The sequence below is a fragment of the Elgaria multicarinata genome, chromosome 3, assembly GCF_023053635.1.
Source record: "Elgaria multicarinata webbii isolate HBS135686 ecotype San Diego chromosome 3, rElgMul1.1.pri, whole genome shotgun sequence".
Taxonomy (NCBI): Eukaryota; Metazoa; Chordata; class Lepidosauria; order Squamata; family Anguidae; genus Elgaria; species Elgaria multicarinata.
The window spans coordinates 108,211,598-108,227,661 of NC_086173.1; the positions used below are offsets into that span (position 1 = coordinate 108,211,598).

Sequence of the window (16,064 nt, forward strand, 5' to 3'; positions counted from 1 at the left end):
CTGCCAAAACACTGGTAGAAAACTGTTTCAGGAAGTAAAACAGACCCAGCATACCCTACCCTGTTGCCAGTAAAAGGGAACTACTTCAATGATGCCTTAAATAAGCGTCACTGAAGCCGTTCCCTTTTACTGGCAGCCTCAGCAGCAGAGCAAGCTGGTTAGTTCCTTTACAAACGCGGAAGAGTTCCATTCAACGCGCGGACAGCAGCTGAACGTAAGTAATCTACGCATGTACAGACTTCGTCGCTGGCACAGGTGTATGTTTAAATTATACACATGTTGACGAATGCGTGAAAAAAACGGGAAGAGTATCTTAACTCCCGGATTCCGTACACTTCATACGAGCAAGGAGTTTCCTTCTCTCGTCACGTGTTGATTTCTACAGACCCGTGTCTGGATAAGAATGGCAAGCGAGGGCAGTGAAACGCGAAACCCGGCGGAGGGTGGACCTCCCAAACTGCAGTTTGTTCCCTTCAGTAGTGCTTTGGATGCGGGGTTTTGGCATGAACTGACCCAGAAGAAACTCAATGAGTACAAGCTTGACGAGACTCCAAAAGCGATCCGAGGATATTACTATAATGGTATGTATGTAGTAAACATTACTCTCTTCCGGAGGGAGATTTTTGCCTTAGAAATGATGTTTATGTGCCGTTAGAAAATGCTGGCTTGTGTTTAGGTAAAATAGATAAAAGGGGGTGCTAGGAGTCACGAAGAGTCGGAAACGACTGAACGAATAAACAAGGAGTTGTAGGGTTTCTTACTACCAAACATGCATAGGATTGCGCCTCAAGGGCCCGTTTTGATGATCCTGCAAATCTTTTGAAATTGGGTTGACAAAATAAGAGCCCGGTTTGACTGTAAAGCTTGACGAGTCATTATGAGCTTTAGCCTAAGCCTGTGCATGTTTACTTAGAAGTACCCTGAAGTTATTGGGCATGGGGCTGTAGCTAACTCTACATGCTTAGATGGGAGGAAGGCCCTTTGAATTCCGTGGGACTTTCAGTTCTGCTCCCTCCACCCCAGTTGAAGCTGACACTTTATAACTTCAGGACAAAGGCTTGCTCAGGAGCGTCCCCCTCCCCTGAGAAATTGCCCTTGGCTATCGTTGCTTCAGTTTGCAACAGGCTCTGGGTTTACTTAACCTTTTCACTTTCTTGTGAATAGGTTCTGAAGTAGTCAGAGATAAAAGAATATGGAGAGCCAGTGAAACATTTTATTCATTTTTTAAATCGAAGCAGTTTATATAAGACTATTGGATGGTATAAAAATGTAATAAAATAAATACTTCTAGTTATTTATGCCCTGCTTCTGAACCACCCCCACCCCCAAGAACACTTCAGTGGAACTGCTGTAGGATAAACTTTATGAAGGGTGGAATATTTTAAGTAATAAATTATGAAGTTTATAAATTATAAACTTTATGAAGGGTGGTAAACCTCAAGTTATAAATTTAAATTTATCTCAGTCCTTCTTGGGCCTATCATCTCTTCTGTAAGCTGAGGAGACTAGCTTGCTCTAGAGAAAAGGAGGTGTGTGTTGATGGAAAGCATTCTTTTTGGGGCATTGCTGTTTACTCCTACCTGCCCCCCTGTCTTGAACAGCTGATATTTATCCCGCCATGGTAGGTATGTGTCCAACACCTCCCCTTCAAAAAGCAAAAAAGAAAATTACACCACCACTCTCAAAAAACTGTTTCTGTTGGGGCTTCCTTCCTTCCTTGTAATAGTGTGTGTGTGGTGTAGGGGAGGGAATGTTCCTTGTGTCACGCAGAATGAGGAAATTCAGCATTTTTATCACATGCAGTACCTAGTGCTATGAAATTTGGAAGCAGTTATAAAACCACCATTTGGGGAAAGAACATTTGGTCTGCTTAGTCATTAAAAAAGAGTATCAGAGTGGGAGGAGCCATGGCTTAGTGGTAAGAACACATGTTTTGCATGCAGAAGTTCCCAGGTTCAATCACCTGTATCTCTGCTAGGGCTGGAAAAAATCCTGATTCTAGTCAGTGTCAGTATAAGGCAGTTCCCTATCTTCCTGGCAGGACTGTGTATTAACAGTGTTGCTTCCTTGATGGAGAAATATATCATCTGGAGATGCCCTTAGCTATCACTATTCACAAGATCCTTTTCTCCCCCTTTCTAGGAGATCCTGCTGGTATGCCAGCTCGTTTGACGCTAGAATTTAGTGCTTTTGATATGTAAGTAATTTAAATAGTTTTCTGCTCATATTTATTTATTTATTACATTTATACACCACCCCACAGCCGAAGCTCTCTGGGCAGTTTACAAAAGTTAAAAAGTTAAAACTTAAGAGAGTTGGCATGCATGCAGCCACCATGGCTTGGTATTCTGCTATGGAGGCTATATGTGTAGGCTTCTGGTTTTAAAGGGCTACTAGCCTTTTTAACTAATATACAGCCCACATAGTAGAGGCTCTGTGCTAAATACAGTACAAAATGTCTGCTGGCTGTTTTGGACCTAAATACCTGAAGGAGAGCCTACTCCTTTTCAACCTGTCTGTTGTTTAAGATCTTCTCCCCAGGCCCTACTGTCGGAGGTATGAAGATCATCTGCGAGGGAGGGGGGTTTCTTGGCAGTGGTACTACAGTTATGGAATGCCCGCCCCAAAGAGGTTTGCCTGGCACCAACACTGACATCATATTGGGCAAAAGGCGGGATAATAATAATAATAAATAATAATAATGGTACCAGGCATATTAATAGCTTTTATTTATTTAATTGAGCAAGTTTGAGTCTGTTTAGTCAGTTTTCTGGTTTTTGTATTTGTTTTATGCTGTAACAGCCCTGATATCTGATATGATGAAGGGTAGTGTAAAAATTCTAAATTAATAAGTCTTCTGGGTTCATGTGTAGATCTGTCATCATGGCATTGGCAGGGCCGTTGAAAAACTTTCTCAGGGTCAATTTACTACTGGCTTCAGGCATACAGTCCAGCAAATAGTAAGGCTGATATAGTGGTTTCTGTCTAGATCAACATGACACACATGGCCACCAGAATTGAGGATGAAAAACTAGCTTGATCGAGATGTGTGCTGTGTTTGCTCCTTCGTGGAACCTCCCACTAATGCAAGCGGATGAACACACCAGACATGGTTTGATTAGGGTGACCATATGAAAAGGAGGCCAGGGCCCCTGTAACTTTAACAGTTGTATCGAAAAGGGAATTTCAGCCCGTGTCATTTGTATATATGGGGAACCTGGGGAAATTTCCTCTTCATCACAACAGTTAAAGCTGCAGGTGCCCTGCCCTCTTTTAAATCTGGACACTCTAGTATAGCTCCTGCACCTTTAACTGTTGTGATGAAGACAGAATTTCATCAGGTTCTCCATATATTCAAATGACACCTGCTGAAATTCCCTTTTCTATGCAACTGTTAAAGATACAGGAGCCCTGTCCTCCTTTTCATATGGTCACCCTAGGTTTGATATGAGTGTTAGCTGGAGCCAGAATCCAAGTTGGTTGCTCCCAAGCAACCCAGGCTTTGTAAGCCAAAATAGGGCTTGTTTGGGATCCCTGGTTTGGGCATGATGTGAAGCAAATATTTTCATCTGTGTTTATTCTTCATGTTCTTGGGAGGACCCAAGTGGGAATGAAGAAGCATGCAAAAGCACACATCTCATTCTTTATAAGCCAGGATTCACTAGTAATCCTGGTTTACCATTCTATGCAAACATGGCCTATATATGATGCAATAATTGCTGTGGCTGTTTCCTCCTCCCTATCATGAAATTTGGTGAGAAAAGTGCCAGTATCATTTTGGGTCAGGAATACTGCCATGAGCTTTAAAAATGCTGGCTTGCTTTTGGACTGCTGTCCAAGAAGGGGTCAGCAGTATCTAATTTCGAAAAAGGAAGGTTCTACTGCTTAGACCTACATGGAAGATCTCCATCTGCCTTGGAAGAAAGCTCTGCTCTTTCATGCTGAGTATGTGCAAATAAGATGAAGTTATTCATTGGACACAGGAAAAAAGTACTATGTACATACTCAAGCTTGTATCCAATGATGTCTTTGTGCTAGCTTGGGCTACGTTTGCTCCGAAGGCATAGCACCAGATATTCATTGATCTCTGCAACCAATTAAATTTCTCTGTGCCTTACAATGCTACTCCGAGGATTGTGTGTGTGTGGGTCCTCCAGAGCAGTTTGGGATATGGCACAGAGGACTGCAGTACATATAGGGATTAGTGCAAACTAAATATCCACCCCTGCAGAAGCATGACCACTTCCCATTTGGACAAAGGTACTACAACCTACAAATGCACTTGTCTTTATTCCGATTTATTTCTTTAAAGAAGGGGTTTGGCCAAAGAAAGGAGGACTTCTATTAAATTGACAACGGCTAAAGGCAGAGAGGTAGAACTATAACAGAAGCCCAATAGTACTTGCAACTGACATGCTTTATTAGGTCTAAAAAAATTGGTTAAGGGTGCAAAACTATGTATGTTTAAACAGAAATAAATCCTACAACTCCTAGCATCCTGTAGCCAGCCATGCTACCTGGGGGATGCCAGGAGTTGTAGGACTTATTTTTGTCTAAACATGCCCAGGATTGCACCCTGTGTCCTCTCCATACGTTGTTAAAATAGCAATTATTTCAAGGATTATGGGATGAAAATTAACAATTACGTGGCAGGTCATGAGAAGTTTGTAATTATTCTTTGGCTCTTGATGGGAGGTGGAGAAAAAAACCTATGTAATTTATTTTTAGGTTATGTTCTAACTATTTAGGGAAGGAAACTAGTGAAATGCAGAGTGAAATGACACGCCAAGTTGGCTGAGGACATCAAAAACTAAGAAGAGAGGCTTAGGAGGGGTGGGGTGAGGCCCAAAGAGGTGGAGAAGCTAAGGGGAAGAGACTCAAAGGACATGTTGGTAGAGGGAAAGGGGCAGATTAGGCGCTGGGCTGAAAAATGTGGCTGAGGAAAGGAGAAGCTAAATGAGTAGTAGAACTGGGAGAAGGAACAAAATATGGTCAGCAGAAAAACAGTGCTGAGAGTTAGGTGAGTGATTGACAAGCAGTATAAAGCAGTATAAATATATCATGAATATAGAGTTCTAGAAATATTACTATCTCTGGGTTTTGTGACTTCTAGCAGATTAAAATGACTGCTCAATTGTTCACTTTGTAGGCATGTTGTTTTTGAGAAAACACAACCAGTTTCGAAACATGTCTTTAAGATGTGGTGTTTGGTGAAAAGAGGACACATATGTGGAAGAGGAGCTGTGGGCCCTATTCCTATATTTCACACATTTTGACAGATCAGGTGGTGGTTCTGCAAAACTGAATGGCGATGGCACTAGTCAGAGCGATTGTGTTTTGCTTCTGTTTGGGATGTGCCTTATTCAACTTCCTATTCTTCTCCTGTAGCTATTTCTTAATTGGCTGACTAATCCCACATCCGTCCCTTTGCCCTATACTGCTGAGGTCCGTACAAAGAAATTCTAGCTGTGTTGAAATCGTGCTGCTTTCAGAAATAGGAATTATATAGTGCCTATAGGCAGACTTGCATAACTGATTAAAATATCCTGTTTTGCATAGTTTATTTTCAGAGTTTTGGGTGGGTGGGAAGTGGGAAATGTGCACAGTACCAACAGGTCTGGTTTGTTAACACTGCAGCCAATATTGGCTTATGGTTCCAAGAGCACTTGCTTCTTCCTCAGGAATGCCCCAACACCGGCACGATGCTGTCCTGCTCTTGGAACATTGTATAACACCAATACCTTGGAAGCGTTCAAATCCTGCGACAAGAAGTTTCTTCTGGATCAAGCAGCAAGTGAGGTAAGATAAAAATGTGAATGCATTGCTAGAAATCCTGAGCTTAGATAAGAAATGGCTTTTACAAATAGTTCAAGACCATTGGAGAAAACAGCCCACCCTGTCTCGTGATTATATTTCTGTTTTGAGAAGCCTTTTGCAATGCCATCCTGTGCATGCTTACTTTGAAGAAAGCCCCACTGAGTTCAGTGAAACCTACTTCCAAGTAAGTGTACATAGGATTTCAGGCTTTTGTCTTTCAGGCTTACTTCAGGAAATGAGGATTTAGGATGCAATCCTAATGATTGGAATAGGATTGCATCCTCGATGGTTGGAAGCCCCCAAACTTGGCGGCTTTTGATCTTCCAGTACAGGGCAGGAGGAGGAGGAGGAGCGGTGGAGGTGATCTTCATTTTCCCATCCTCCTACCCTGCATTTTTGCTAGATGGGCGTTTTTGCCCATGTGGCAATGGTGCTTCAGAGGGTTGGGGGAAAGATTTTGGCGAGGCCTCAGGACAAAGCTAGTATCCCGGCTTCTCTGGTCTGCACCCCTTCCTGCCTACTGAAATGCCCCCTTTTCCCCCTCTCTGAGGCCACTTCGACACCCATGAAGGGCAGCTGGCATGACCTTGGAGGAGGAAATTGCCAGTATCCTGTGGCCCCTCAGGCAATGTCCAGGGGTCATAGGATTGCTCCCTTAGTGACAAGTGCTATATACTACCACACAATATTATGTCATATGACATTGCTTGGAAAGGCCCATTTCATTGCTCTCCAAAGAATAAGAAAAAGAAGTGAGGAGGCTATCATGAGACACCTTAAAATAAATGGCTTGCATTTGTTTTATTTTTCTTCAGCCTTCTGCCTGAAAGGCAAAATAGTGTGTCTCAACCTAAGTGTGTGTGTGTGTGTTAGTTTAACTATGGCTCCTGTGTGGCAGACATAGTGCCACCATGCACTTCAAAAAGAAGCAAATTGTTAAATGTTCTACCCATTATTTCCAGAAATACCTTGTGTTTAAGCATTTCATTTATGCTAAGTATTTAATTGCTGCAAAAGTTAGTCTGCCCAGCACTCATAAGCTGGTCAAGGGCTTTCTGAAGTAATCTTGAGTTTTGTAGCTTTGTTGAGGTGCTGAAAATTCTAATAGAAATTCTGGATTGGAGGCTTGACTGCTGCACCTGTTTCAATTTGACTTGTCTGGCTTAACCATCGTGGTTAAAACCATGGTTTAAGGTGTCTTCTGAACGGGGCCAGTGTCATGCTTTAGATGTCTGCTTTATACCAAGTCAAAACATTGTTAGTCCATCTGTTTATGATGACTTTCAGTAGTTCTCCAAGGTTTCAGGCCAGGAATTGAACCAGGAACTCTGTAACTGACCCTTTTTAATGCTTTATTCCCCTATGTAGTGATTTCTCTTTGTAAGGCAGATGAGTTATAGGGTGAGATTGATGGGGTGGGGTGGGGGACCGGAATCTTTCTATTTATTTTGTTAAAATATTTATATGCCCCTTACAACAAAGCTTAAAAACTCATTAAATACTTTACAATAAATCCATACGATATATAAGAACAGCATGTTTTAATCTTGCAGCACTCAGTAGAAGGGCTGCTGGAACCCCACTTGAGACTGATATTTCTCCCGATTCACTCTTAGGTATGGAACGCAATAACATCGGGGGATGCGGCTGAAAATCCTGTCTTACTGAACAGATTTCTCCTATTGACATTTGCAGTGAGTAAATGGTGTTGATTTTTTAATTTGTTTTAAAACCCTAAATGTTTCTTTTTGTTGTGCCATGACAGTCAATGCCGACTAGCTGATGGGTTATGAATCTAACAGTCCTTGGTACAAATCTCAGGCCTGTTCTGAGCTCTTGTTGCTTGGAAAAGTCAAATAATAATAATAATAATAATAATAATAATAATAAAATTATTTTTTACCCGCCTCTCCATTTTGATCAAGGTGGGGAACAACTTACCTCAGAACCTTCTTGTAAAATGGTTCTTCTGTAGGCAAGTGCATCATATATATATATATATATATATATATATATCATACATACAAAAGACATAAATCCACATCCTGTGGGATGGTAGGGAGCACGTGTGAGATAGGAATTAGGGTAGCCAAATTCTCTTGAGGTTATTATTATTATTATTATTATTATTTATTTATATAGCACCATCAATGTACATGGTGCTGTACAGAGTAAAACAGTAAATAGCAAGACTCTGCCGCATAGGCTTACAATCTAATAAAATCATAGTAAAACAATAAGGAGGGGAAGAGAATGCCAACAGGTACAGGGAAGGGTAAGCAGGCACAGGGTAGGGAAAAACTAACAGTAGAAAGTAACAGTAGAAGTCTGCACAACATCAAGTTTTAAAAGCTTTAGGAAAAAGAAAAGTTTTTAGTTGAGCTTTAAAAGCTGTGGTTGAACTTGTAGTTCTCAAATGTTCTGGAAGAGCGTTCCAGGCGTAAGGGGCAGCAGACGAAAATGGACAAAGCCGAGCAAGGGAAGTAGAGGCCCTTGGGCAGGCGAGAAACATGGCATCAGAGGAGCGAAGAGCACGAGCGGGGCAATAGTGTGAGATGAGAGAGGAGAGATAGGAAGGAGCTAGACCGTGAAAAGCTTTGAAGGTTAACAGGAGAAGTTTATATTGGATTCTGAAGTGAATTGGAAGCCAATGAAGAGATTTCAGAAGCGGAGTAACATGGTCGGAGCGGCGTGCTAAGAAGATGATCTTTGCGGCAGAGTGGTGAACAGAAACCAACGGGCTGATGTGAGAAGAAGGAAGGCCAGAGAGAAGAAGGTTGCAGTAGTCCAACCGTGAAATAACCAGTGCATGAACAAGCGTCTTGGCAGAAGAGACAGACAAAAATGATCGAATCCTGGCAATATTATACAGGAAAAATCGACAAGATTTAGCTACTGCCTCAATATGAGGAATAAAGGAGAGCGAGGAGTCGAAGATAAAGCCAAGGCTACGAGCTTCCTTGACCGGAGTAAGCGTAACATCATTGACAGTAAGAGAGAATGAGAGATGAGGAGAAGGTTTAGGAGGAAAAACAAGCAATTCAGTCTTTGCCATGTTAAGCTTCAAGCGACGATGAAGCAGCCAAGCTGAGATATCTGAAAGACATGCCGAGATACGATCGTGAACATCAGGAGAAAGTTCCGGAGATGACAGATATAGTTGTGTATCATCGGCGTACAGATGATATTGGAGACCATGAGATTGAATAAGCTTGCCCAAGGGCAACATGTATAAGGAAAACAACAACGGGCCAAGCACCGAGCCTTGCGGAACCCCTACTGAAAGGGGAAAGGAGGAAGACGAGCTGCCATTAGTCAACACGCTGAAAGAGCGACCCGCTAGATAGGAGGCAAACCAGTTATAGACAGAGCCACAAAATCCAAGGTCATGAAGGGAATCTAAGAGAAGATCATGATCAACCGTGTCAAAGGCTGCAGTTAGATCAAGGAGAATAAGAACGGAATAATGGCCTTTAGACTTGGCAGTAAGGAGATCATTGGTGATCTTAGTAAGGGCTGTTTCGGTGGAATGCAGAGGACGGAATCCAGATTGAAATGGATCCAAAGCAGAGTTACTAGAAAGAAAGTCAAGACAGCGAGAGTAGACCGCACGCTCCAGGATCTTTGAAACAAACGGCAACAAAGAGACAGGTCGGTAGTTAGACAGAGATAGCCTATCAAGAGTAGGTTTCTTGAGAATGGGAGAGACTGTAGCATGTTTAAAAGCAGAAGGAAATGAACCAGAGGACAGAGAAAGATTAATAATATGTAGCAAGGAAGGGAGGATAGCAGGAATAAGATTAATAAAGACGCGAGAAGGAATCGGATCACGAGAACAAGTGGAAGGCTTCGAAGAGCTCAGTATTGTAGACAGTTCATCCGCAGAGACCGAAGGAAACGCAGAGAAATTTGCAGGAGGAGCTGACAGATGAGGAACAGGAACTGGAAGAGGAGCAGAGCTGGCCAGATCAGAGCGGATAGTTTGGATTTTAGCATTGAAAAAAGAGGCAAAGTTGTTAGCAGACAGAGAGGCGGGGAGAGATGGCGGATTAGGCTTCAGAAGAGAATTGAAGGACGCAAATTCAGAACTATTTCAGGTTCTGCTGAAATAGTATGATAGCTGGAAAAAAGAGAAAAGGACAACCAAAATAATCAAGGGGCTGGAGCATCTCTACTATGAGGGAAGGTTACAACAGCTGGGATTGTTTAGCTTGGAAAAAAGGAGGCTAAGGGGAGACATGATAGAGCTGTACGAAATTATACATGGAGTGGAGAGGAATACATTTTTCTCCCTCTCTCTCAATGCTAGAACCCATGGTCATCACATGGAGCTGATTGGTGGGAGATTCAGGACAGATAAAAGGAAGTACTTCTTCACACAGTGCGTAGTTAAACTATGGAATTTTCTACCACAACATGTAGTGATGGCCACCAATTTGGATGGCTTTAAAAGGAGTTAGACAAATTGATGGAGGAGAATCATAGAATCATAGAATAGCAGAGTTGGAAGGGGCCTACAAGGCTATCAAGTCCAACCCCCTGCTCAATGCAGGAATCCACCCTAAAGCATCCCTGACAGATGGTTGTCCAGCTGCCTCTTGAAGGCCTCTAGTGTGGGAGAGCCCCCAACCTCACCAGGCAACTGATTCCATTGTCGTACTGCTCTAACAGTCAGGAAGTTTTTCCTGATGTCCAGCTGGAATCTGGCTTCCTTTAACTTGCGCCCGTTATTCCGTGTCCTACACTCTGGGAGGATCGAGATCCTGGCCCTCCTCTGTGTGACAACCTTTTAAGTATTTGAAGAGTGCTATCATGTCTCCCCTCAATCTTCTCTTCTCCAGGCTAAACATGCCCAGTTCTTTCAGTCTCTCTTCATAGGGCTTTGTTTCCAGACCCCTGATCATCCTGGTTGCCCTCCTCTGAACACGCTCCAGCTTGTCTGCATCCTTCTTGAATTGTGGAGCCCAGAACTGGACGCAATACTCTAGATGAGGCCTAACCAGGGCCGAATAGAGAGGAACCAGTACCTCACGTGATTTGGAAGCTATACTTCTATTAATGCAGCCCAAAATAGCATTGGCCTTTCTTGCAGCCATATCGCACTGTTGGCTCATATTCAGCTTGCAATCTACAACAATTCCAAGATCCTTCTCGTTTGTAGTATTGCTGAGCCAAGTATCCCCCATTTTGCAAGTGTGCCTTTGGTTTCTATTTCCTAAATGTAGAACTTGTCATTTATCCCTATTAAATTTCATTCTGTTGTTTTCAGCCCAGCACTCCAGCCTATCAAGATCACTTTGAAGTTTGTTTCTGTCTTCCAGGGTATTAGCTATCCCACCCAATTTTGTGTCATCTGCAAATTTGATCAGCATTCCCTGCACCTCCTCGTCCAAATCATTAATAAAAATGTTGAAGAGCACTGTGCCCAGGACTGAGCCCTGCGGTACCCCACTCGTTGCCTCTCCCCAGTTTGAGAAGGTTCCATTGATAAGTACTCTTTGAGTCCAATTCTGTAGCCAACTGTGAATCCACCTAATAGTTGTTCCATCTAGCCCACTTTTAGCTAGTTTATTAATCAGAATATCATGGGGCACTTTGTCAAAAGCTTTGCTGAAGTCAAGATATATGACATCCACAGCATTCCCACAGTCCACAAGGGCGGTTACCCAATCAAAAAATGAGATCAAATTAGTCTGACAGGACTTGTTCCTGACAAATCCTTGTTGGCTTCTAGTGATCACTGCATTGATTTCAAGGTGTTTACAAATTGACTTCTTTATAATCTGCTTCAGAATTTTCCCAGGGATGGATGTCAGACTGACTGGTCTGTAGTTCCCAGGTTCCTCCTTTTTGCCCTTTTTGAAGATAGGGACAACGTTAGCCCTCCAGTCGTCCGGCACCTCACCCGTCTTCCATGATTTTGCAAAGTCATAGAAGATAATATAGTCAAAGAAGACTATCAATGGATTCTAGTTCTAATAACTATGTACTACCTCCAGTATCAGAGGCAGTACATCAGTTGCTTGGGAACATAGGTGGGAGGGTGCTGTTGCACTCATGTCCTGCTTGTAAGTTTCTGATTGACAGCTGGATGGCCACTGTGTGAACAGAATGCTGGACTAGTTGGACCCTTGGTCTGATCCATCATGGCTCCTCTTATGTTCTTATGACAGATCCAGGGTGAAGGTGGAGGAACAGGCTGCAATCTAAACCTCTTCTTGTGGGTAGCAATAACTAGATCAAGTAATCCTTTTCACAGTGTTACTTTTTGCAGAAAAAAATCTTCTTGTATTGTAAAAAATATATATGTTTTAACGTGTTTATACCATTTCCCCCTTAGGATTTAAAGAGATATCGTTTCTATTACTGGTTTTGTTACCCTGCATTGTGCCTCCCAGAAGGTATCCCTTTGATTCAGCAACCTGTGTGCCTAGGTGCAAAGTTCTCTCCAGCTCAGGTATTTAGACATTATTTTATTTTTTCAGCACCATCATTGTATGGCACTTTACAGTGTTCCATAAAAACCCGTACGCACCTGCTTGAGATCTGTGCTTATTTTTTGGAGGCCTTCCTCATCACTTCGCAAGCAGATGCATGGCTGGTGAGGACAAGAGAGAGGGCCTTTTCAGTTGTGGCACCTAAAGTGTGGGAAAGCCTCTCAAAAGTGGTTTATCAAACTCATGCTTGACCTGCTGTTCAATGGGCTCTTTTCAGTTGATCCTTTTTAATCTACTTCTCTTGATGTGTGCTTTTAAGATCATGTGTAACAGCTGTTTGTTTTGAATTTTGTTGTGATTTTATATTTTTATTCTAAGTAGGTTTGAGTTTGATTAATCATAGAAAAGTGGGATATAAATGTAAGAAAAAAAATAAGCTACTCTCCCTAAGGAGCATACAATCTAAATTAGATTTATTCTTTATGTTTCAAAATGCCATCTTGACCCCAGTTCAACATGTCCATTCGCATGTGGGGTCACCAATGCTTGCAGAATCAGTTCTCCCTTTCTCCATCCCGGTTGGTGGGTTGGTCCTTATATGTGTAGTTGATCTTGTTGTTTAATGAACAGGGAAGCCTTCACTTATGGGAGCTGCATGTACCAACTGTATTGGGCTGGTTCTTTTAATTGCCTATGTTTAAAGGTAGTATGCATAGGTAGAATTTCTGCAGCAAATCATCACTTTTCCTCATTGCCTTAGCAAGCCCTAGTGATAAAACATTGTTTTAGCTGAGGCACGATTGAATACTAATGTGTATTTCCCTTTAATTTTAATACCTTATATTTTTACTTTGGTCAGTGTGGGCCTCTCAAATAGCAATTTTGTTATTTGAACAAACATAATAAGAGAAATGACACTTTTGGACTGGCCTATTAATTTTTGTGGGACATGTAAATGTACAAAAGGTCGCCAAATAGTATCTTCAGTGTGATAATAAGATGTCTTCTATTTAAGAGCTAGTAAATCCAAATAAGGATGCATTTGACCTTGACAAATTGATCTGCTTTTCAGACTTTTGTATGATACGTTTCTAAGAATAACAGTCCTGCCGGGGACAGTCTGTTACTGAGAGTTAATGTTAGTTAACACTACAAACAGCACCTGATTTCAGTTGACAACTCAAGCTCTTGGATAATAAAAGTGGTAAACAAGAGCTGGTAGTTCTTAGAAAAGAACATAGCTAGATGGGACATAGGAAATGAGACTGATATATGTTGGGTCCAGCCATTAGGATGGGAAAAATTGATTGCATCATCATCATCTTCTGATTCAGTATTCTCTGGGCAGCTTGCAAAATTGCTTAGTATATTTTTCTCTTGCCCTTTTAACAAGGAGCTTAAAATTGGCCTACAAATTTCTCTCCCCACCCCCTCCTTATGCATTTTATCGCAGCAATGTGAGAGATGGAGACTAGGTCAATGTGAGCTTCGCTGCTGAGTGGGGATTTAAATCCTGGTCTCCCTGGTCATAGCCTAACACTCTATCCCAGAGGGTGGGCAGTAAGTAGATCTCCAGATGTTTGAGATTTCAGCTCCCAGAACCCTTTGCCAGTATGGCTGGTGATCAGGATTGCTGGGGATTGAACTCCGAAACACCTGCTCTAGCCCACCACACTACACTCATTCTCAAATACCCCGGGGGGAGTGAGACATGATTTACAGAAAAGACACGTTGAAATTCCTAAAAATGACATTGTATGGGTTTAGGAGGAGTCAGAGTCCCAGAGGTTTGCCTAACAAATCTAGTGTAATTCAGGTTCCTTAGACAACCTCCCGTCTTGAAGCTGGTGCAGTGGTTTAAGCATATTTCTGTTTGTTTATCACAATTCACTGGCCCCTTAATCAGCTGATAGGTGGGATATGTCAGCCCATTTTTAAGGTGCAGGAGTTTGACTGAATCCCAAGATGTGGCAATTCTTGCTCACAATGGGAAATGCTTTGGCATTTTGTGAATGGTAGGGCACTTTATTTTGCATGTATATGTGCTGTTTAGTATTTGTACATAGACCTCAACCTAGATCAATCAGAAGTACCATTTTGAAACCACACTGGGTGAATGTGTTTACATAAAATCAGTTAAAGAAAATAATGAAACATCTCAGCTTTTATTTTAATTTGAACAAATATTATAGTATCATAAGTGGGAGCCCATAATATTTTTTTTCTCAGTGTATCTTGGGGAGAGGGGGAGGCTGTTACTTGAACCTGTGGTTGAAGCATCTTACACTTAGTAAATTCTTAATACATTTGCAACCTGGCAAAGTTAAATGCAAGCATCTGCAAGAAGTTGAATGATGAGAAATCTGTGCTTTCATAGTATAAATAAGCTGTGTCCCTGGGGGAAATGCACAGTTTCGTTATTGCTTTGTTGTGTTGCAAATTTATTAAGCATTTGGTAAGTGTAAGATGCTTTGAAAACAAAGAAGCCAGGCATAAAGGAAGCATTTCTATGGGGATATCTAAGATCCATTGGTTGTCCTTTCTTCTTTCCACATGGTGGGCTGGTGCACACAATAAAAGCGGGGCTGGAGCTTTTAGCACATTTCCCCCATGGACACAACTTATTTTCACTATAAAAGCACAGATCTCTCATCATTTACCTACTTGCAGATCCTTGCATTTAACTTTGTCGGGCTGTACATTTATTCAGCATTCCCCCCACAGACACAGTCAGCTCACTTGCTTCAAAGTGCTCCTGATAGTGAAATTTCACATTTCCCCATGGGTGTTAAAGCATAGGGAACATGCTAAAGCAACTGAGCCAGCAATGCCCAATCCTGCAAACCTCCAAGGATTTATTTGTGCCACTCCCTTTTGGGTGCACCTGGGATTTTCCCCTCCTCTGGCGTAATTGCACAGGTTTTTGATGGTGCATGAGGTGCCTCCTGACTAGCAGAGGCTGTGTGTGAAGTTTGGTCCCAATCCTGCAAACCACCCCCTTTTGGGTGCACACCAGGATTTTGCCCTTTCTAGCCCATGCTGTGATGTAATGAATGGTTGAAATGGCACTACTGCCTGGGCAGGAGGACTGCAACAGACCAGGGGGTGCGGGGATTGATCAGGTTAGGCACAGTAGCTTAATAAGCTATGCACAGTGGCCCCATTCAGAAGACACCTTAAACCACGGCTTTAACCACGGTGGTTAAGCCAGAAAGCTTTATTCACCTTGGCTAAAGCCATGGGTTAAGGTGTCTTCTGAACACGGCCTGGCTTTCTGGCTTAACCACCGTGGTTAAAGCCATGGGTTAAGGTGTCTTCTGAACAGGGCCATTAACTTATTAGCCTGGCCAAGCGGCAGGCATTGTGGACTATTTCAAAAATAAGCTGATGTGAGTAGCTTATTAAGCCACCATAGGTGAAAGTGACATCCCAATGCAGCCAGTGAGTGCCAATGCGAGCACAAATCAAGGAGAGAAGCAGTGAGCTGATGTTCAGTTACTCTTGGGAAGCCCAAACATCACTTGTTTGCCCATGCCTTAGTGGCACCAGCTTTATGAAGGACCTGCCCAGCTCTACCACTGAGTGTTTTAGGGTGCGATTCTATGCATGTTTAGACATGAAAAAGACCTACAACTCCCAGCATTCCCAAGCCATATCAAGGGATATTTGGGAATTGTAGGACTTTTTTTCTGTCTAAACTTGCATAGGATTGCACCCTTAGATGTTTAGTGAAAACTTGGCTTTTTAGAAAGGCATTTGCAACTCGCTGGGTGATTTGTTTGCTTCTCCTGCAATGAGACTATGCTCTCC

General features: G+C 42.3%; 1 protein-coding gene across 1 annotated transcript in view; it reads left to right on the forward strand.

Annotated features, from left to right (window-relative positions):
* Positions 1-203: 203 nt before the first annotated feature.
* The window catches only part of ATG7 (autophagy related 7), a 132,097-nt gene continuing 116,236 nt past the window's right edge, over positions 204-16,064 (forward strand). The window contains exons 1-5 of the mRNA XM_063121215.1: positions 204-581; positions 2,143-2,197; positions 5,682-5,799; positions 7,434-7,511; positions 12,158-12,274. Coding sequence (XP_062977285.1) covers positions 404-581; positions 2,143-2,197; positions 5,682-5,799; positions 7,434-7,511; positions 12,158-12,274 — 546 coding nt within the window. The 5' untranslated portion in view covers positions 204-403. The remainder of the gene's footprint in view (positions 582-2,142; positions 2,198-5,681; positions 5,800-7,433; positions 7,512-12,157; positions 12,275-16,064) is intronic.